This window comes from Perna viridis, chromosome 13 (assembly GCF_037379345.1).
Source record: "Perna viridis isolate PV_CMFRI_1.1 ecotype Kerala chromosome 13, ASM3737934v1, whole genome shotgun sequence".
NCBI classification, from domain to species: domain Eukaryota; kingdom Metazoa; phylum Mollusca; class Bivalvia; order Mytilida; family Mytilidae; genus Perna; species Perna viridis.
Window position 1 is genome coordinate 18,313,089 of NC_142457.1, and position 22,749 is coordinate 18,335,837.

Here is a 22,749-nt window from a genome sequence, read left to right on the forward strand (position 1 = left end):
AAAATGGTTAAATTATTCATATTAAAATAGAAAAGAATGCTGCTGTAAAGTGCTGCCGAATTATTGTTCATTCTATTGCGAAAAATTACGATTTTAACACACAAAATTTGATTGTGAATTTTATAATACAATGAATCAAAAGACTGTGAGAGGGTAAAAGCGGTGATCCGGAAAATCTAATTTCATACAATATCCCTGTTAAAGTGATCAAAGACCTCAGAAAACCATTTATGAAATAATTTTAAACAACCCATGACATGTACGGGATAATATAGTCGTAATTTGTATTAATCGTACAATAAGTTGATTTATTGACAATACGAAATCATTTACGAAACGAATTTATGGTCATTTTATATCAATCAAATTTAGCTCAAGTTAAACGGGATGGATTTGAAATGGCACAGACTTATAAAATGTGCCATTCTTGATTGCATACGATGTATTATTGATTTGCATAATCCAAATTTAAATCCAGAGCACTTTATGAAATGGCAGCATTTGACAGTGTTGATATTTTTTTTAAAAATAATGTTTAGAAAAGGTTAGACCAATGCTTTTATCAATAAAAAAAAAGAAAAAAAAACACAAGTATTGACAGTCATGATTGCAAACGATGTTTTATTGATTTGCATAATCTAAATCCAGAGCTATTTATGAAATGGCAGCAGTTGACAGTGTTAATATTTTTTAAATAGTTTTTGTTTTAGAAAAGGTCATAACAAATAGCCTTTTTCAACAAAAACAAGAAGGAAAAAAACACAAGTACTGACAGTCATGCTCCATAATGAATATTCAAATCATCAAATTAATAGTTTTATTAACAAATATTTTCTACAACAAAATCTGACTTAGCGTTTCTTTGTTTCGCTAAAATGCACCAATAGATAATTTATTTAAACGAATACGACAATATTCCAATTAAATTCCAAGAGGAGGGTACTAGACATTCACAAATGGACAAATGCATTCTGAATCACACATGACAATTTAAATATTACGTCAAAGTTCATTCAATCCATTACCAAATACACACACTGACGTCACACATTTCAGATTCACAAATTCAACATGATTTGAATAATTTAAAAATTATCCCAGATCCACAAAGTTTAAGTTATCAATTGAGATCAGTTGGTTTCAGTTTTTGGTCTAAATGTCGCTTGATCACTGTAATCCACTTCCCTTTTCACAGATTTTTGATCGGCACTATTTTCTGTGTCGCTCCCACTTCCGGATTTTTTGCCTTCAGTGTGCGTTTTAGTATGTTTTGCAAGATGGTCACTACGCATGAATCGCTTGTTGCAAGTAGGACAAGCAAATCTCTTTTCTCCTGTGTGTGTACGGAGATGGCGCTGTAATTCATCAGATCGCGTAAATCGTTTCCCACAAAACAGCCAATTACAAACGAAAGGGCGCTCACCCGTATGCCATCTTAAATGCGCCTTTAAATGCGAAGATTTCCCATACACTTTTCCGCAACCAGGAATGTGACAACTGTGAACATTTTTCTTTCGTAAATTAGCCGCAGCTGGACCGAGTCTTTCTGCCTCCTGACAGTTCGGACAGTTACACGTCGCCCTTCCAGTGTAACGTCTATTCGATCGCGGACTAGTATTTCCATTTAATCCAACACGTGACAAATATGGTGACATCGATGTTTCAGTTTGGGTCGGCAGGATTGACTTATAAGTGTCCTGTAGAAGTGACTGTCCAGAAGATAGATATGGTGACGAATTTGAGCTGAGACCATGTCCTAAAGAATATTCGTTGCTGGAGTAATTGGAACCAAGCTGAGAGTGTAGACTGGATGATCCCGCACTCACATCGGAGAGCCAGTTTGACGGACTAGTGTGCAGATCCCACCATGCAGAAGCAGGGTTTACTGACGGTGTAACTTCTGGTTTGATACTGTGTGTATTTGGGTAGGACCAGTGTTCGTATGGGCTCGTTGAGACAGTTGGAACCCTGGAATAAAGTCCCCCAAGGGAGGATCCAGTAAGTGCAGATTCGTTGTGCATTTTCTGTAGTAACGAGGCAGAAGCAACGTCTTGTTGTGCGTTCGATGAAATAACTGATTGTAGGAAATCCCGATCATATGATCCCGGAGCGTTAGACAAGCTTGTAGATTTTGGATACGAATATGCGGCTGTCGTAGACGTAACGGCCGTCGGTCGTTGAGGGTTCACTGTGATGGGACCACTTGAACATGACGTTGGCGATCGTTTCCACGGATGGAATCCTTTCCCTACTGCAGCGTCGGCCAATGGAGGAGGACTTCTGTCGTTGATCTTGTTACACTGGGCCGCTAATAACGCTAATGGTGTACCACCAAATGGATGAGGATCCTGAAGTGGGAAAATTAATTAAACATTATTATGTATTATACTTGGAAGAAAGCAATCAAATAAATGAAAAGGGTGTGAGTTAAATTTTTTGAAAATGTTTAGGTCATGCTGAAACATACTTTAAGTGTGATACAGCTACGCTATTTGTTATTTTGTGAATATCGCATTAGAGGCGTTGCCCACAAAGCAACCGATTTTTCAGAATTCTGCAAATAAAAAATTAAATAAAATGCAATTAATTTGAATGTACTATAAATAGTTGCTGAGCATTTTTTATACGACAAGATTGGATAATGTTAAGAGGGCATCCACTTAAAAACCAGGCAGTGGGTGGCACATGACAAATTTTGTTTTCAAAAAATCTATATTATATGGCCAATGCATCTTTCTCAAACCTTAAAGTTGGTTTTTGATTAACTTCAACGGTTGAAGAGAAATAAATTACATAGGAAATTGATTAAGGGAGATAACTCTTTCATTATGAAGAAAATTTGGTTGCTTTCTTAAAGAATTGTAAAATCATTGAGCCATCCATTTTCGATTAAAAAAAAATCTTTGCACTACTGGACATATACATTATTATTATTAAAATATCCGTGGGATAAAATTAACTTTGTTCAATCCTTATCATAGGAGCTGCCTGATTTCTAAATGGACAATTCCTTAACTTATATACAATAAATGTAATATTTGATGAATAGTAAATTGAAACCTTAAAATTGTCTTTTTGAGTTATTCAGAAGCTGAACTCCTGATATTTTCCTCATAATTCGATCTTCAGACCATCTATCCCTATACAAAAACATTTTAATGTGAATATCGAATCGCTTGCCTTAAAATATCACGTATTTAAATATCCATTTTTCCTTTGAACAACTTCAGTTTTCTATATAATTATGCTGGACTCCTACGATAGAATTACAGGGCTTACCACAAAAATGTTCAGTGTAATTTGGTCACTGAAAATGGGGTCGTGTTTAAATTTTATACTTGTATTAGGATGCACCATTAATTAAAGAAACCGTAAAAGAATATATGATAAATAATTAGCTGTCTTTTTAAATATAGAAGCTACTTTTTAGTCCAAAAAAGGCTAAACCTAGAATCTTCAATAAATTAATTTTTTTGTTTGTTTTTTTTTTAAATAGCAACTGACCAAGAAAACAGACAAGCATATCGCAATATGAAAGGGGCACTCCTTTGAAAACTGTGCTTATGTGGATTTTCTTTTTTTTTCTTCTCATTTACTTTCATTTTTCGTTTATTCATTTTTTCCGACGCCGTCGGTATAATTTTGCTTTTTACCCTTTGACCTTAAGGGCGCTCTTCTATGGAAACGAATATCACCTGATTGCAATATTAGTGGGTTAATAAAAACTGTATCGAAAATTTGCGTTAAAAAAAACACAAAAAATTTGACATTGCGTGCCATGTGTCATTTTTTTGAAAGAAATGTAGCAAGTTAGAAAAAGAACACAATTTTATTTTTTTTCTATATCATTTCTCTCTCTCTCTGCATATTAGAATGTCCATTTCTTCTTTGACAAAATAATAAAACTTAAAATTCGTCAAATATATTGTCTGTGCTTTATCTTCTTCACCTTGAAGGTCAAATGCAAAATATGGCTCAAGCTTGCATGTTGTATTTTAAAGGAGACTTTATGTTCAAAGAAATCCCATCTGCTCTTAGTGATAGGGCAATTAGTCAATTCATTGATGCTGCATTTTTTTGTAAACTCTATTTTCATTTCTAGATAAGATCAAACCCGCCGTGATTTTTTTTCACATGTTCTCCGGTTATGTCTTTACTTTTTTTCAATTCTTTGGTCACACCAAATCTTAAAAAAAATAATTCTACTTGCCTGGCTAAGACATTGAATTTAAAAAAAATGAATTCTTCCTGATATATATTCTAAAGTTTGGAAAGTATGTAATATGTTTACATTCCCTACCAAATAAGTGATCTAAACCCTTATGGTTTTAGCATAGATACTGAATTTTATTTCGTTACAAACGACGGACTGGGAAAAACATGCTCTTTCTCAAATAACGTTTTATTGAAAGTTTAAAATTAAATTGTCTGGGCTCATTAAAGTGTGGTACACACTAATATAACGAGAATAGATATGGAGATATAGTGAATATGTCAAATAGACAACACAACCCCTCCCCCCCCGGGTAAAAATGTCAGCCCAAGACCACTCATGGGTCTTCAATGAACGATGAGGAAACCATCACACCACAGAGCATGCTGCAGATGGCCCAAAACAATATTATACACTTATACACAGGAATAGCACCATAGTTGCCCCTATATACTCCAGCACCATGAAGTAAATTTGGTAACTGAAAGTGAAAATAGAAGCAAGAAATTTCTGACTTGGGGCAGGCGCAAACAAAATGCAGCAGGGTTTAAGTACTTTGCATGACCGCAACCCTCCCCCTTTTTAAATATGACCACTGTTGAAAAATTATTACATGATTAAACACACCTAAAATCAGTTATGTCCCTTATTAAAACAGAAAGCATGTCCATATGAGAACCAAGAGATGAAAGAAACGAAAATTTTGATGACAGAAAGGTGCCCTTAACATCCCACCTCCTTCACATAGTTTTTATGAAAATTTATTGTTGCGAAACGATAATGATATCAATAGCATATCGGAAACAATTCTTGAAAGAAATTATGATAGAGGGATATATACATTGTATATACAAAATTGAAATAAAACAATATTCTCGTTTCATTTTATTTTGGTGTCTAAATTACCGGTAATATTTTTTTTAAATTTGACGTGAAATGAAATTACACAAAAATGTTTAATGTGACACCTAGTTCCATGGTTACATATATAACCAATCGTCATCACTTTATATTTTATATTAAGAACTTTAAAGTCGTTATTGACAAAATCCATAAGCTTCTTTCATATGCACTGACAATAATCTCATGCGCGTATACGTTGCACAAAATAAAGCAGTATATGCACCATGTGTTTGTTGGTAAAATGGGGCGGCAACCATTTTATTTTTAAGGCAGCTCGAAACAAATTTGACATTAAAAGGAAGGATCCGGAACAGCAACATATTAATTTGCCCTTCCACAAAAGGCTTTAGTAGAAAAAAGTCAGGACTGAAATAAAGTTGGGTAATATAAGGTTGAAATTTGGATCTAAATTACGAATTAAATAAATTGAAGATTTTTAGTATTTAAATGAGAGATTGGTTTAAATTAGAACTTCAGAATTAAGGAATAATGTTCGAAAAAATCCAAGTATAAAATGTTAGGTCTTAGCAAGTGCTATCTAGAAACAAAGATTTTGGGTGAAATAACCTATAGATACAACTGACCTATTAGCTAGCTTGCGACAAACATACATGTACAATAAGATAGGACTCCGACAGTCTAGTACTCGCTCGGCTCGTGGTTGTTCCAGACGAAAAGCTCTTATCATTACTTTTAAGCCTCCACACGGAGTAAGACTTACTTTAAGCAACAAGTGCGTATTGTATATATGAACACAAATTAACAAAACGGAACAAGATAATGAAAAGTCCTTATTTTAAAGAATGAAGCTATGTTTATATTCTTCAGCAAACGGAAGAAGAGTGGTAGTGCACATTCATTGAGTGAACTGGGGTACTTCCGTTCTAAAATAGAAAACGGTTTTTCATCAAATATAAGAATGTTATTTTTTTTAAAACTGAACCCCTGTCTTCTTGTGTCGAAGGTGCATGGATAAATTGTCATCATATGTATTGAAGGACAGAGGCAGACCTAGATGGTGGGTGCAGGGGGTGATATCCCCCTCCCTTTTTGATTGGAAAAGGCAAATAATTTTGTAGCATCCCTTTTTTTCTGAGGAACCTCGGCTGGCACCCCTCCTTTTCGAATTATCTGGATTCGGCATTGAAGGGGGGCTACAGTGCCCTTGTTGGTACATAGTCTGTGATGACTTTTGTATGACACGACAATCTAAACGGAAAGGGATGTGCACCCATTGCATTGGTCCTAGACCAGTCTTTATATTTTCTTGCTATGTTTCAAGACTTAAAAATGTTCAGATATTTCAGTAAAGAAAAAAAGCGTGTATGACTGAAAAATTAATTTTTAAACATTTAGTAATTCAAACAGAGACCAGAACCCAATTTTTCTCCAACGAATAAACATTTCGAACTATCGGTTCCAGAAATTGAATTTTCGTATAAGATTTTTGAACGAGATTTCAAATTAAGTAAAACTTAAGCTCTAAATATTTCATTTTTTAAGCAAATAATCACAATAAATCGCATGATATTAAAATTTTGTAATTCAGTATTATTTATTCATATTACTCAATTTGTGAAAAAAAAAATAACATAATTTTCATCTACAGAGGTACTACTACAATTAAAGAAGTGACATTATTACATTATTGTCCAAAAAAAGCCCTATACAATGTATTATTCTCTTTAAAGTTTAATAAAAATCTTGAAAAGATTAAAATGAAGCCATTCTATACACATAATATTACACTTGTTATGAATTATTTAAAAATGTTTTTAAAAGAAGTCAATGAAAGTCAACGTTATGAAAATCACATTGTTATAAATTATTTATAAATGTCGTTCAACATTTATGAAAAACACTTTCAAAAATAGAAGCTCTTCAGTTCGGAAGATATTTTTATTTTCTGTTGTTTTCATTTTATTTCAAAATCATTATAAATTTAGTTTGAACCCGTGTACATGAAATGGTTGTAAATACAACTTCGATTATTAATTAAGCAGCAGTCTTTGTAAGAATCATGCAAATACTGTAAATTGTGATCCACCTAAAAAAAGGGCTACCCATTTTTATTTTTGTTATTAAGTTGCTGTATAGGTCTATGTGATGAAATGTATAATATTCTTTCTAATCTTTTTGCTCCTAGGGGATAATCCACATTAAAATCCAACCGTTTCTATTGTATTTTGGTGTCATTTACAGAGTTATCTCCCTTAATTTTGAATTCTACAGTAAATTCTATATATATGTTACCACCCGAGAGCACTGATTATATGAAAAGCCACATTTTAATTTCAATGTAACATTTTAAAAATAAAAATAAAAATACGTAGGCTTCCCAACCATGAATCACATTTTGCATGATTCTTTGCCTGAGTACTACTTAAGACATTTAATGGACAAAATAACTTTTTTGGTTAAATATTATGCTGGTTTTGCTAAAAAATTAAAACCAGATCTGCATGGACAAACATTTTTTTATTTTTGCTGCATCATTTGTACAGCAAGTAAATTATGAAATCACACCTCATTCTTTCTCATTGAGTAATTCATATTATACAAACCATGTGCAATGCCGTTTCAATACCAAATTATGTAACACAGATACATTAAGCTGAAATGAAATTTTGTTATAATCAAAATTTAATTAAATAAAAAAAACGATGCATGTTGTACATATTTTAATCATCTCAATCAGAGCTGTTAAAAATCTGAAAAAATTTTTAATTTCAGTTTTCTTTTCAAATAAAAACATACTTAAAATCAAAATATACTAAAACTATAGAAAGAAACGATTTTACTGTGACAGAAATATTCACAATATAAGCTACATGTATAAGGCCCATGATATCTTCAAACTAAAAAAAAAAACATAATAATCCGACTCGACATCACTGAACGAATATTATTCTGGAAACATGGAATTTTTTTCAATATAAACGACTTTTATCAAATAATTTATTTCACAATATGTATCTGATTGACAAAATGTTTCTTTATTAAACTACTATCAAAAGTTTAAATACAAATCGTTAGCACTGCGATTTGTACCAAGAACATGCCCATACGACAAGGGGGTGATAATTATCTTTTCAACACACTTAAATTCATGTAATGCATATTTATAAAAAAAAATGCACACATTTGAAAAATATATACGATGAAAATATGTTGAAGTCGGGAAATTGTTAAAAGCGTAGGATTTAAGGTAACAATTCAGACAGTTTTACATTCAACTGCATAATACAATTATCATATTGCATATTGTATTGATAATTCGTTACGTGTCATCATAAAAATATAATTAAATATATATATATATACGAAAATAAAATAATGTTTGCAATTACTAAGTTCTCAACACATTTCTTCATAAAAGATTTCCCTAGAACCGCAGATTTCAATTTCACCGTCTTCGGTCCTTATTTAGTCACCTTTAACAATACATACCTGAACATACATGGAAGAATATATTAATTCGATATTATCCCCTAATCTTACAAACACTTCAAAATATTAACAAGTTTCAAGTAATCTCGAACTTTAACCATTTATTTTGTCTTTTAGTGAGTGCTTCCTGTCACTCAAAACCCCGCCTCCCGACCGCCTTCGACACGCCCACTAAGCGATTGAATCTGAGACCCTGTCGGTTTCAATTGAATTTTACAACAAACAATTATTAAAATCTTGTTAATCCCACATTGCGCAATTATTAATTCTTAATAGAAGTTGCACAGAAAATTAAACATCAGAGAACTGATACGTTGATTTGCGTATATGCACTCTTTGACACGCACATTTTTCTCAGTTATATTTTAATTACAAGGATTTTTTTAAATAACTATCCTTCTATTTATTTCTCATTTTTAATTCCTACGTTAAAAATCGACAAAACAGCTGCGATAGTAGTTTAAATTTGGTTTATTGTTGTTGATTTAAATTTTCATCATGTATTTTATCTGTTTAATATTTTAATATCTTTATATGCCTTCATCTCTTTCAAGTATAAAAAAAACTTCTCGAAGAAATTCTCTAGATCATTTTCAGTATATTTTGTACTAAAATTTAATGTCTTAGACTGTTTTCTATCTTCCCGTCTTTCTTCTTCCTTTATTAAATATATTGTTCTTATTGTTTTCTTTCCTTTATGACAGTCTTTCTTTTCAGAATTTCTTTCTCTCTCCATCTTTCTTTCCATAAGACATTTTCCTTTCGCATTAATTGTTTATGATTGAGTCCTCTCCAGAAAACATTCATTTTCTTCATAAATACACAAACAATCAAAAGACAATTCAATACCTCAAAATTAATTTCATTTAAAAAAAAACAAAAAATGAACTTCTCGTTTATTATATTTACTAAAATCTTACTTTTGACTCTATTCGGGAGGAAAACGGAGCATTCCATTATCAAAAAAACAATTCATTCATTCATTCATTCATGCATTCATTCTTCTTTCAATAATAATAATAATAATAATAATAATAATAATTAATAATTATTAATAATAATAATAATAATAATAATAATAATAATAATAATAATGATGATGATGATGACGATGATGATGATAAATGTCTTAAATGATTTCAAAACCAAACCTATTGTAACAGAGGCAACCTTCTCGAGTAGTAATACGGATATTTATCATTACGTCAAAGTAGACGAAACCCCGATACGAAATTATCAAAAATAATAACGAAAACACATTAAAATATCCCCAGTTTGTTTTTAAAGGGGCCGTTCCATTTTTTTTCTAAAAGTAGCCGTTCTATTTCGCTCTTCCTGTAACTTGTATTGTCAGTTACAAAAATGTTTTAAAGAACTTGCTTCAATTCAGTGATGGTCCATGGGCTAGAAAAAATTGCCCTTCCCTAACTGGGTTCATTGTTAATCCCATATTTCACTTAAACTAAAACTTGGAATTTCCCCTTTAACCTATAATGTCATCATGCGAAAATCCTAATCTTTGATGTCCTTTGGAGGGCGGATTCTGAAATTTATAAATTCTTGACTATCGTTTCTTTTTTTCGTTTTTGCCCCTTTTTTTACATACATAACAAACTTTTCAATAAAAGGGGCCCAATTCCGGAACCCTACATCCATACCCGCTTTGTAATAGTATATGACCAATTATTTTCTGTACGAGTGCGTATTCAATTCTGTCCTAAAATCAAATTGCAAAAAAAAAGGATTGTATGGATTCGTGAAGAGTACCACACAAAATTTGGTTGGTGCTTTCCCATGACCTTTTACCAATTTCTACCTTAGGTAATTTGTAGCAACATTTTAAGATGTTTAAGGAAAATATATTTTGCAAATAAATTTCGTCAATTTTCCTACTTCTACTTATTTTCTTGACATAAAATATTTGAACCAAAACGCCCTCAAATTTTCCTCAATTACAAGATTATGCTAAACACGGATGGATGAGTTGCGGAAATGACGGGTGAACCTGATTACTCAAATGGACTATAATTACCACCAATCCGAAGATCGACTTCCTTTTGATCAGGGGCTTGTGGGTAAAGGGGTCGCGATTCTGTTTCCAAAAATCGGTGAATCCTAAGAAATCGAATGGATTGGCTTTCTCTCACCTGTCGTTTTGAAACAGGTTAAATAATTTACGACAGGTATTTGGTTCAAAATTAATGGCTTAAAACGTTTTTATAAAAAGAAATATTTTTGGTAATTGATAATTTTTGCTTTTTGACAATGTTCTTTCTTTCAAATAGTCTTGTTTTAATTTTGATTTGATACTTATCGCGGTAATAATTCAACATGATACGTATGTTTTAAAGTGACTTACTTGTTCGACGAATGGTTAAATTTCTAATAAAAAAAAGTGACTCAAGCTTGAAACAAGCAAATTAAATGTTTTAAACTTTTAAAGTAATTTGTTTATTAACAATTAACACGTGATATCAATTAAAATATTTATTGATCCAACAATTAAAATTTTGGGGGAAAATGAAATAATAAATAGTTCTTTTTATTCATATTACCATAATAAGGAAGACAATAAACAAACAAACAAACAGACGGACGGACGGACTAAAAGCGAATTTTACCCCCCCCCACCCCCGGTTTACTCTTACTGGTTAATCCTATAATTTTGCCAACTTCTTATAAAAGCTAATATTAAACCGTTTATTTTAAAGTATGATACTGCTTTTCCTAGTACTAAATCGTGTCATTTGGAGTCATATTAAATCCTAAAAGCTACACAAAGCGGTAGCCGTGCGTACATTCTATTCTCCCAGAAACCGCTGTAAACAGGCTTTCCGTAATTCACAGTTGTACAGAATACACCTAAAATAATATTTTCAACGTACAAAATATTTGATCTCTATTGCAATGTATCATGCGCCTCGTCTTGAGAATTTAAAATGTATTTCTCATCCTAATAAACATGTAATGAAGAAAAGCAGCTTCGTCAACTGATTTCAGCAGAAATGTAACCAAAAACAATGTTGCTGAAGATTCCAAAGGCCGTTTATTTACAATGAAAAAAATTAAAAAGATATTGTTTGTATGTTGAAACATAAGGATAGCTTTCTTGTATGGAGGTATTGAAAAAAACATAATGTCTCGAGACCGACTTGAAAATGTTATAATATAACTTCGATCGCTTACTTTCTCTTGCTCGAAACACAAGACCAGGTTTTAGCTTTTTAGCTTCTTCGCTTGACCTTTGCCATATTGTCTGAACGAGCAGTTTAATAAGAATAATTGAATATAATGCGCGAGATTAATAGGATGGAGTCACTTATTCGAAAATGCTATCTCGGAAATTGACAGTCGGATTGTCAATATCTTGGTCAATTTCAATAAAACGTGATGTATCCCGAACATAATACCATTCTAAGCCTCTCGGGGAAAATGCATTAAAAGGCGGCGCGAAAGAAACCACTTCATTATATTATTTAAGTTAATTAATGGATGATTTTCATCACTTTCTTTGTGAAATCTATTTATATAATGTATGATTATTTGATTTTACAAATAACTCTTCAAATTTTGTTGTTTTGTGCCGTCAAAGTCAATTTATTAAAGAGGTAGATGGGCTTTTTAAGGAAACATTTAGAAATTGGCGAATATGCACAATCACATGTGAAAATTGCATGGCAACAAAATTCTAAAATTGCGTTTTTTGATACATCAAAAACTTAAAAAAAACAATTCCCTTTGTATGTGGAAAATGTACATGTTATAAAGACTGTGGCGGATACAGATGGAGGATGTAGGGGTTGACACCCCCTTTTTATTTGAAAATTTGTCATTTTCATGTGTGAAATTGACCAAAAAAATTGCAAATGATGTTCTAGTACCTCCTTTTTCTGAGGAACCCCGCCTGGCACCCCTCCTTTTCAATGTGTCTGAAAGGGGACTTTCCCCTAAATTATTTGGAACTACAAAATCTGGTAAGCATATTACCGTAAGATTTTCGATTTAGGCATTTTAAACGAAGAAATATTCATTCATTAGTTTGTTTTTAAAATAATCATATATATATGTAGTTGCTAATAATATATCATATACATGTATGACCACTTTTTTGTGAAAACTTCAGTTTTGTCGATGCTTGCAGTTTTTTTCAATAAAAAAAATTAATGTAAACAGACAAATCTATAAAATGCCTAAATTATGTCAATTCAAATTTATGAAACTATATTTCTGAGTAGAAAACTGTAATACTATATAAATTTCTCCTCATCATAACTTTACGACAATCGGCAAGTTCGGGTTTTCCACTACACATTTTTTATTTTTCGTTTTAAACCTTTATACCTTCAGTCACTTAAGTGAATTTCGGAAAACTTTCCTTTTTAATGCTAATTTAAAAAAAAAACTTGAAAGAATTTGATGAAATTATTTGCTTTGCTAGTTCTTTTATTCCATTCGATTTTATTTACTTTTTCTCCGTTGTTTCATATAACTAAATTCCCACTGAATTGCATTTTTGAACTTTAATCCAATGCGTTTCCTTTCGACAGTCCCAACCCATTTTGCAAATTAGCTTAGTTGAAAAACAGATACTACACACACGGAAGAAAATGAGCTTCAATACTAAGTTAGATTTGAAAATACAACAATGCCTTTCTGGATGTTCTTTGTCCATACGGATGTTTTATTACATTCAATTTGAATAAACTGTCTCTTTTCAATTCAAATTTATTTGAACTCTTATTGTCTCGTTGTATTGTCAAAAACATAAAGCGCACACTTAACGCAGACTTACCCCAAGCAATGCCGTTGCCATTCTTTTCTCCGGACATAGAATATGTCTAACGACCAAATATTTTTCTTCCAGTCAAAAGAAAAGGCCTTTTAATTGACTATCTCTCATGCTTTGAACAAGAATCAATCGTGTAGACTTCGGAAAACGCCCATTTAACAAGCAGTCTCTCCAGGAAAGGAGGAATAAAAGAACCACAGTTGTAATTCAACCAATCAGAAAAACATCATTTATCGTTACATTTTCAAGGATATGTGGGATGCATTGACAGATTTTTTTAAAGAAGTTATATTTATGAATTGAATATTTTATATTGATTGATTGATTGATTGTTGGGATTTAACACCCGAGCAGCACTATTTCAGCTATTTTCAGGCTATGAACATGAAAGGGATGATATGATGATGAAATGAAAAAAGGGATGGGAAACAAGAATAATAGGGTTGATAAATTTTGATTGCCACAAGATAAAAGGGAGGGATGGGTAGGGTCGGGCAATTTAGCCTTCTGTGGCGGAGCGCGAAGGTTCCTACTCCTATCGAATACCACAGCAGGTATCTTTAACGTGCGAGGAACGTGGCAATATTTTAAAGGAGGGTCAGTTTAAAAAAGCATTAACAAAGCAACGATCGAGTAACTGAAATGTAATAATGTAATGATACCTGAACCTTTATAATAACAGCAAACCTATATTCTGCCTGACCATACTGTAACTCTACGAAATGATATTTTTTCCATTAGTTTCCGGTCTGTGTATTGCAACAATTAGTCTTTTCCAACTATACTTGTGTGTCTCGCTCAGATAAGGAATCAACAATTTGATCTCTATGAGAGGTAGAATGAAATGTTTTGTTATTTCGGGAAAATTTAGGTTCCGACATTTTGTTCAAATTTCATCTTAATTCCCTTCAATTAAAGTATCCCGTATATAGATAAGCTTCCGGTTCCGGTTGGCTATACTGAAGCCAGAGAACACTTGCACGTGGTAGCGAACGATTTCTAGGATAAGCGAACAATTATAAGTTTTATCGTGAAACCGAGAAAAGTACTGTTATTTTTAATCATCACATGTTCTCAGTGATTAAAAAAAATCAAAATGTTGAATTTATGTCGCATTTGATTTGCAGTGGCGGATCCAGGTTTTGGTTTGTTCTGTTTTTTTTTTTTTTTTTTTTTTTGGGGGGGGGGGTTGTTGCATCTTATGCTATATTTATAAATGTGGACCATTTTGCACATCCTGCACTAAGAAGATACTCCCACCCATTTTTTGGGGTTTAAAAGTAAATAAATGACAAGATGCCCAATGTCCGAACATAGACCCAGAAGCAATTCAAATTGATTCTCCTTTCAGTGCGTGCAATTTGTATGGAGACTTCAAACAAAATAAGAAAATGATGGTAAACAACAACACCTGAACACAGCTTCGTGTTTGTCGTGTGACACATGAAGAAACATTTTTCAAAAGCCAACAACTAATTCTTGTAACTAATCCAATTCACACGAGTATGGACCTTAACAAGCTACAAAATTTACGCGAGTCTTTTTTTTTTCAGAAGAAGTCATCAAGAACTTCACTAATGTAGTATGTCCATCGACGATTACGTTTCTCCCGTATATACATTGTGCTTTACCGTTAGTATACATTGATTGGTTGATTACTGTTTAACGTCCTAGGACAGATGTTTTATGCATTTCAGGACGAGATTGATTGAACAATCGAACAAAACTCAGAACCTGCTTTGTACATCTCCGACACGCTGAGCCAGATTTCTTTTGTAGCAGCTCACAGCAGCAACCTGCAGGTAGACATTCCACCCTACTCGGACACTACATTCTTACTCCGACCAACGCACCGTCACTCTATTTCCTTAAATACCGCGCGTTTGGCGGAGAAGCAATGGCTACGACTTTCAAAGTCACTGGTGTGATTCGGCCGGGATCGAACCCACGACCTCCTGCAGTCGAGGGAAGCACGCCATCCTGAGACCAACAAATAAAAATAAAACCCAGCAATTTAGGCCGGTATGGTTGTTGTCTCTTCGACACAAACACCATACCTATTTAGAAATCAAGAACCTCGGGGACAAGGGGGATTGAGAAATAAGACGGTGAGTAACATGCAGAAAATAAGCAGGAAGTCAACGGAAATGAAAGTAGAATTACTTCAATTTTAGTACATTCTTTACCAGTCCTGCATTCGATACTTTGTTAAATTTCAAGGCAAATAATGAGGTGGGGGGTTAAAATTTTGAAAAAAAGCTAGGAAATTATTAAATGTATTACTGGTTTGTCTCGGATCCCTTCTTATTTCCGGGTTTTAAAAACCGGAACTTCTTTTGCAGTTTTAAGCAAAATAAGGCAAGACATACCATATAGTTTTATATACACATTGTACATGTCTGGAGTGACATTGGTAGAAAAACAATGTAAGGCAATGATTCAGCAAAATTTATATCTTGGTTGGACGCATTAATAATAAATATCTAGATTCTCAGTGACAACACAGTAAAATGTTAATGTACATATGTGACAAATTCATTTGCTCAACGCATGTTCTTGTTTGTTAATAGAAATCTATTAAGGAGAAAGGCATCCAATATGGAAAATTCTTTTATGCTTTGTAAAGTTTACTCATAAAAATGAATTTCACGCCATATTGGACCAGGATACGAATAACCGTTTGATACTTTTTCTTTAGAAGAAATTCGATTTTAATTCTTTCTCTCTCAAAGATTTTTAAATGATTGTTCAAAGACTACGTCTTGTCAATTTTCACACTACATTTGTCTAAATGACTTTGATAAAAATCGAATATCGAATATATACATTTTAAACCATAGTTGACAATTTAATGTTTCTCCGATAAACAATTTTAGGGAACCAGTATCCTTTTTACAATCATTAAGGAACCAGTATCCTTTTCACATTTATTAGGGAACCAGTATCCTTTTTACAATCATTAGGGGACCAGTGTCTTTATGAACAATGATTATTATTCAAAACAGTTTTTTAACTTCTTCTGGCTCATTGATTACGAAATCTTTCTTCTAGCTGCTGTTCCACAGATTTTGAAAAGAGGGTTCTATGCTACTCATTGTTCGTTTTTTTTCTCAAAATTTTGCTCGAAACTAACAAAGATGGTTCAAACCCCCGGAACACCTTGGATGCACCACTATGATTTCACGTTCGTTATGCATTCATTTTCATTTTTTTTATACTCAAATAGTTAAAGATGATAGCGGGAAATAGAAATAAATGTAGCATACTTACAAGCAAGAATCTTGATATTTTAAAGATAGTCTTTCATTCCCAAATCAAACCCTGGATTAAAAAATCGCAGACAGGTTGATTTTTATCAAGAATTTTTATTTCATTGTAATATTCGTTCATATCTTTTATTTATTCAGCTTAAACATTTTGTAATAACATAAAATGCCTGTCATTTTTACAATGGTTTCTTGTTGTTTTAAATTTAATCATTTATCGTGGAACCGATCTTAATAGAATTTTACCCTGCTTGAATAAAGGGATATGCTCTGCTTGGCTAGATATTCGTTATATGGGCTTTCGGGTGATATGATATAGACATGCAGGTACATTTGTATCTCGATCACTTAGGGTTTGATTCAGACGGATTGGATTTTAAACAGGGTTTCCTTGCGCGTGAAATTGTTGCAGCACTCCTGTTTGTTTTAAGTTTCCTGAAGTTTGAACGAATTTATTTGAGGTAAAAATACGACCACAAATATCGGGTTGTTCCTATGATTACAAGAATAAAACCAAACTGTTAAGTTGTTTTTGATAATACCAAACGTATCTGATCGCTGTTAGACAGGAAAAGTGCAGATTTTCTATAAAGATAGTTTTCGAGAAATTGGTTTCAAGCAGTACCGGGTACTACATGTATGTTTTGATATAATGAGTCACTTTCACGTTTTCAAACAAGTAACTTTAAAATTGGTCGTTTTTTACTTCTTTTTTTAAATAATTACGATATAGAACCAGTAAGTAAATAGCAATAACTTGTTATTTTAACAAAGAATGATTACTTATTTGAACAACCTGGAAGTGTCAATACAAACGCTTTAGGTTATTCATGCGTTTTTAATTCCATTATTTTTTTCAATCAGAAGCTTAATAACCGGTTACGGGCACGGAAAAGAAATTCCGTATTTGTTTTGTAGGAAGAAAATGAATTCGAGTGAAAAGTAAACACACATTGTCGAATTTAACAGTGCGGTATTGATATTCGGCTTTCAATTTCACAATAGTTTAGAAAAAATAAGTTTTCATAGACCCACTTTTTAACAGAACAAAACATTGTCAAAGAACAATTAAGAATTGAAATGCATTTTTTTTCTATAATTTTATTTTTTGAAATGCTTTAATTGATTTTTTACCCGAACTACGCATTAATTGTATATTGTAATATATATAAATGTAAAGCGAACTAACTTTTGTACATCTTGTGTAAATACAATTTATTTACATAACCGAGCACGGTTTTAATCTATAGAATTTTTCTAAATTAAACACGCTATTATAGAAAAAAAATTACGCCAAAACACGTCTCAAAATTATTAAAAGCGGTCTTGCTTTCTGACCTTGGAAATTGACAATATACAAAATGACAAGCGAGAACACCCAGGAGGGTACTCAGAACGAACAACAAACAATTAACAGTATATCAACCACTTTCGATGTAATGAGATTGTTAAAATCGCACTCTAATACAAACCTCAAACTTGTATAAACCAAACTTAAACGAGACAGTATTCTAATCAAAGCTCATTAAAGCATGCGCCCGCTCCCAACTGCAGGAACCAGGTAAAAAAAATCTGCAAACAAGTTGTTGGTGTCACTTAAGTCTGAAAATGGCATACCTGTGTAAAGATTCTGTCCAAATACATGTATCAAGCTGCAACGGAAAAAGTTGTGGTCGGACGAATGATCTCTATGTAAAGCGGGATATAAAAACATTACACGAGGTCTATATCTATATATACTACATGTATTATTATCTCCCCTGTATCAATTTGATCAGCGAATAGAGTCGCTATATTCTTAGACGTATAAGTCGAGTGGTCTAGGGCGCTGGACTTTGTGCAGGCGGTTTTGCCATAGATGTCACATCGGTACGAGTTTGAGTTATATGATAATGACGTGTACACTGTATTAATCAAACTCATATATTGTTTACCTGAATCCCGTATGTATACCACTTTGTGGTTAGTTGATGAGCAAGCTCAATATGTACTTCCGCAAGACAGGGCATGGATAGAACAAAAGAATTTTCATGGTGGAAGTGTATATTGATCATACGCCATATATGTTCATTGACTATCCCACAAAAGTATCTATTAAAGACGTCTTCTAAGCTTGTATAAAACAGGAAAACGTCAACGATACATTGATTCCGAGCATTTCCGGAATTTGCCGAAGATGCATGTACCGATTAAGATAAACGATAATTAAAGGCGAATTAGCCCCTCCGTAATCACTTTTTCTGTCTTTGAACAATACAAACAGCAATCTCAACACTTTTCATAGTCGTGAAAAGATAAAAAGAGAGAGTTTTATGAAAATTACATGAGAAACAAGAAAAAATTTCAATCTACGTGACGTTGAAGGGCCTAAATTGTTAGAACTAAATAAATCTGAAAAAAAACTCAGTTGAAAGTTAAAACTTGCAGTATCAATCAATAAAACTTCGAATCATAAAGAGAGCTCATTGTATAAACCAAACTTGAATAGCATGACACTTGAACAAAACAAATTTAAAGTACATGCTACTGGCAAATTAGATTTGTAACGAGCCTGAGAAAGCAGGTTATTTTGTATAATCTGTGCCCGGTTTCATCAAAATTTCAAATTGTAATTTTCCTCAAGTCCTTTCTCAACTTAAATTGTGACCAATCAAACTACTTGAAATTGAGTATTTGAGGTACAACTCAAGAATTGAAGAAATTCTCTGTTTTTATGAAAGACCCAGGCTAGGTGCCGGTTTCATAAAGGATCTCAAATTGAGATTTTCCTTAAATTCTTTCTCAATTCAAATTTAGACCAATCAAATCACTTGAAATTCAAGCATTTTTATTAAACACGTTGTGATCTCGCAGGAGCCAACTCAGATTTTATATCTGTGCAGTATCATACTGGGAATTTGAAAGAAATGGGCTCCAAAATTTTCTTACAAAACCCGGCGATATTGGCTTCCTCGACAACCACCTGTGATAAGAAATTGTCTTACGCAGCCGTCTCCCTTTGTCCAAGGCCTGGTTTCCTATAGTCTGGTACTGTGACGTCATTAATTTCGATTGGTCTCCAAATACCCTTCCCCTCCTCCGCTTTTTACTAAATATCGTTTTGAATAAGAATCAATTCATTAAATCATTAAAACATTTTTAATATTCTGCTTTCAGAACCTATACAATGTAATTTATTGAGAGAAATTGTTGAACCAATTTCTACTGTTTTCTATGTAATTAGGGAATGTTTCAAATATTCGTATTAGGTTTTACCAAGAATAAACAAACCAATTAGAAAGCTTGTAACAAATCAAATTAAATTATCTTGTTATATTTACAAACTTATTTTTGGCCATACATAAGCATTTATCAACATTTCTTACATTCTGCTTACATTAATTATTCAAGTTGCTTTGTGAAACACATTTGCTTCTTTTAGCTCTATTTACACCAAAACCTTTCTTTCCAGTAAAAAAATGCAATTAGCTTTGATTGGTTTAATCAAATTATCCTCAAAAAGCAAAATGTACTCAGCTTCTACTTTTTCGCTTTCATTAACTCTTCAATTTATTCTTGGGAGAAAAATCACATAATGACTGTATTTATAAATAATCTAAAACAATTTTCTCTTACGATTTATAGGGAAGAATCTTTAATACATCTTCATTGTACGGGATGACATCTTGAACTCGTTTTCTCGATGTCATTTTAAAAGTTAATTAGTAAATTTCCTAACATCTCAGCGCGGAAAATTATGATAAACCCGTCTACGATTCTCTTTTTTATATTGACCATATTTCTCAATTCAAAGACATTACGGTTCGAGAAAATTACGGAAAATTATAGATAATTGACTCTAATACTTCATGATTACCGTAAGCATACAGAAGATGAACAATTATCATTACCAAAGAAATATTCTCGTTTTGTTTCAGACGAGAAACTTTTTATCAATTGTTTCTGAAAGATAACTTCGTAGCTAAAGAATCGCATGAAGCTTTGGTCGTAAGGCAGCAAACATTGGATTTTTATTGGAGGTAGAATCGATGAAATTTTTCATCCTGCTTTTTTATTATGAGAAAAAAATATAGACCCTGCCTTGAATAGAAACAAAAAATATTGGGTCCTGCCATTTTTCTTGTAGCCTGTCTTGTTTTTTTTTCTTAAAAATTTCAATCCTTCCAACATTTATTGGCACATAATAAAACCAGTTTGCTTAGACCATCAACTACTGTACATTAAATTGTCGCCTAACATGGTCCTGGGATAAGTTGAAAAGTAAAGATCATTTGGTTGATTTCTTGAAAGATCGTAAGTACCGACGTCACCATTCAACTAGTATTTTCTGTCAACTTATTACATCATTGGCTTCTATTCAATTTACGACTTTTTTTACACAAAGATGTAATCATAGCCCTATTCTCTCATATGGCAATCTTTAGCTAGAAAAGAGACATTCCGAACTTCCGCTATTTGTTTAAGAGATGGTCATGCAGGTTTGTGATAACATCGTATAATTCTTATGATGAACAATGCAGGCTAATTAAGGTTTCATCTTTTCATAATTTAGCCTATAAATGGACTGTGGTCATCCACTTTCAATGGTTCAGTGTATGTGTTTGTAAGAATCAGGCAAAATGGGAAAAATCAGAAACATGCATGTAGAAACCCCACCGATTTGACAATAAAATATCACTCAAGGATGCTTCCTCTATTTGAAAGACCATTATTTGATCTCTACATCCTTGGATTTGCTCAGAATTTTTTCGATAGAATGTTAGAAAAAATTAGTTTTTTGACTGAGTTATCTGCCCTTTAAATGTTCATTTAAACTAGTCAAATTAAACTATCAAATTGATGTTTTTTTTCATACCATGTTTCACCGACTGCCTGATTCTTACAGGGACTGAGACTTAAATATTCTTAAACCTAATCAAGGGTAGCAGCAATGTTATGGAGAACACTTACCAGAACTTCCAAACTATACGCCTATTGTTATCAATGAAAACTTACAATGGACCCTGTATGATCTGGCTTGAGTTTCATTAAAAAAATGTCGAGTTGAGAACTTCCTCAAATCCTGTGAGTTTCCCTCGAATCTTTGGTTTCAAGTGATTTCATTGGTCGAAATTTTAGCTGCGGAATGATTTGGACACAGATACTATAAAAAGTGGGGTGCAACCCCTGCAGACCCCTCTGAATATGCCACTGACTATTGCATGGTTTTAGACTGCTATTTTAGGCCATTTTGACATTGTTTTCCAACTTATATTTGATATCTACCTTTTTCATATTTTTCCCAAGTCAAGGCAAGACAGACTGGACTCAATATTTACTACAAGTATATGATATTTGTTATTTGCAACATTTATATGTATATACAAAGAATAATCGAGGGGATATCTGTGGACAAAAGAAAACAAAATGACTATTGACAAAGAAACAGATCGCAATACACAAAAGTACTACAACATATACACAGTATTGGACGGAACGAAAGTCCACAAACGGGAATGACATCAGATGCTCCGGAAAGGAGAGCAGTTCCAGACCTGCTTCTTGATAGGCATCCGGCTCTCTGCTCCTGTTGGAAGGTCAAGTATGGCAAAACAGTAAAAACATCTGCGTCAATCAGCGGTCGTTTGTGTGATTTTCCACATAGGTAAATTGGGTCATTGTGAGATTTCAGTGCACGAGTAACGCAATCTTAGCTATATTGTTATTTATAAGAACTTTTGGGGAGCTGGAAAAGTTGAAAACGTTAATATCTTGTGAATTATGAGAGACAAAAAATATGCATATTTCAGTGTCTGCAGTGTCATTCTGGGATAGATGAGATGCAGATACCAGTCACACAGTCAGAGACTATTCAGAATCATCAGCATAGCGGGAGCTGAAATTAAAGGACTGCATCCAAGTGCAGTTGCACAATTTGTGCCCATCGAAATACCAACTGTTTGTTGAAATACTTATCCACCAGCCCGGACAAAGCATGTTCAGTGTGCATCAAAAAGTTTATTCTTGTAATGTCTTATAATATTTTATCATCCACATGTCTGTTTAACTTTCTTAAGTGAGATGTAAAAGCTTTGAAATTGCGAATGCATGTGCAGAGATATATTCCCTTTTTCAAAGCGTGTTCACCT

At 32.9% G+C, this 22,749-nt stretch overlaps 1 protein-coding gene across 3 annotated transcripts; it reads right to left on the reverse strand.

Annotated features, from left to right (window-relative positions):
* Positions 1-676: 676 nt before the first annotated feature.
* On the reverse strand, positions 677-13,492 carry LOC148599823 (transcription factor Sp9-like). Of its 3 annotated transcripts, XM_088559194.1 has the most exons (3): positions 8,567-8,631; positions 7,681-7,730; positions 677-2,348 (listed from the first exon to the last, which is right to left on the reverse strand). In XM_088559194.1, the coding sequence occupies exons 2-3, from the start codon at positions 7,681-7,683 to the stop codon at positions 1,131-1,133; spliced, it is 1,221 nt and encodes a 406-aa protein (XP_088415320.1). In that variant the 5' UTR covers positions 7,684-7,730; positions 8,567-8,631; the 3' UTR covers positions 677-1,130. The 3 variants fall into 3 exon arrangements, with proteins under 3 accessions (XP_088415320.1, XP_088415317.1, XP_088415319.1); XM_088559191.1 differs by lacking the exons at positions 7,681-7,730; positions 8,567-8,631 and adding an exon at positions 13,359-13,492; XM_088559193.1 differs by lacking the exon at positions 7,681-7,730 and having other exon boundaries at positions 8,567-8,627.
* Positions 13,493-22,749: the final 9,257 nt, after the last annotated feature.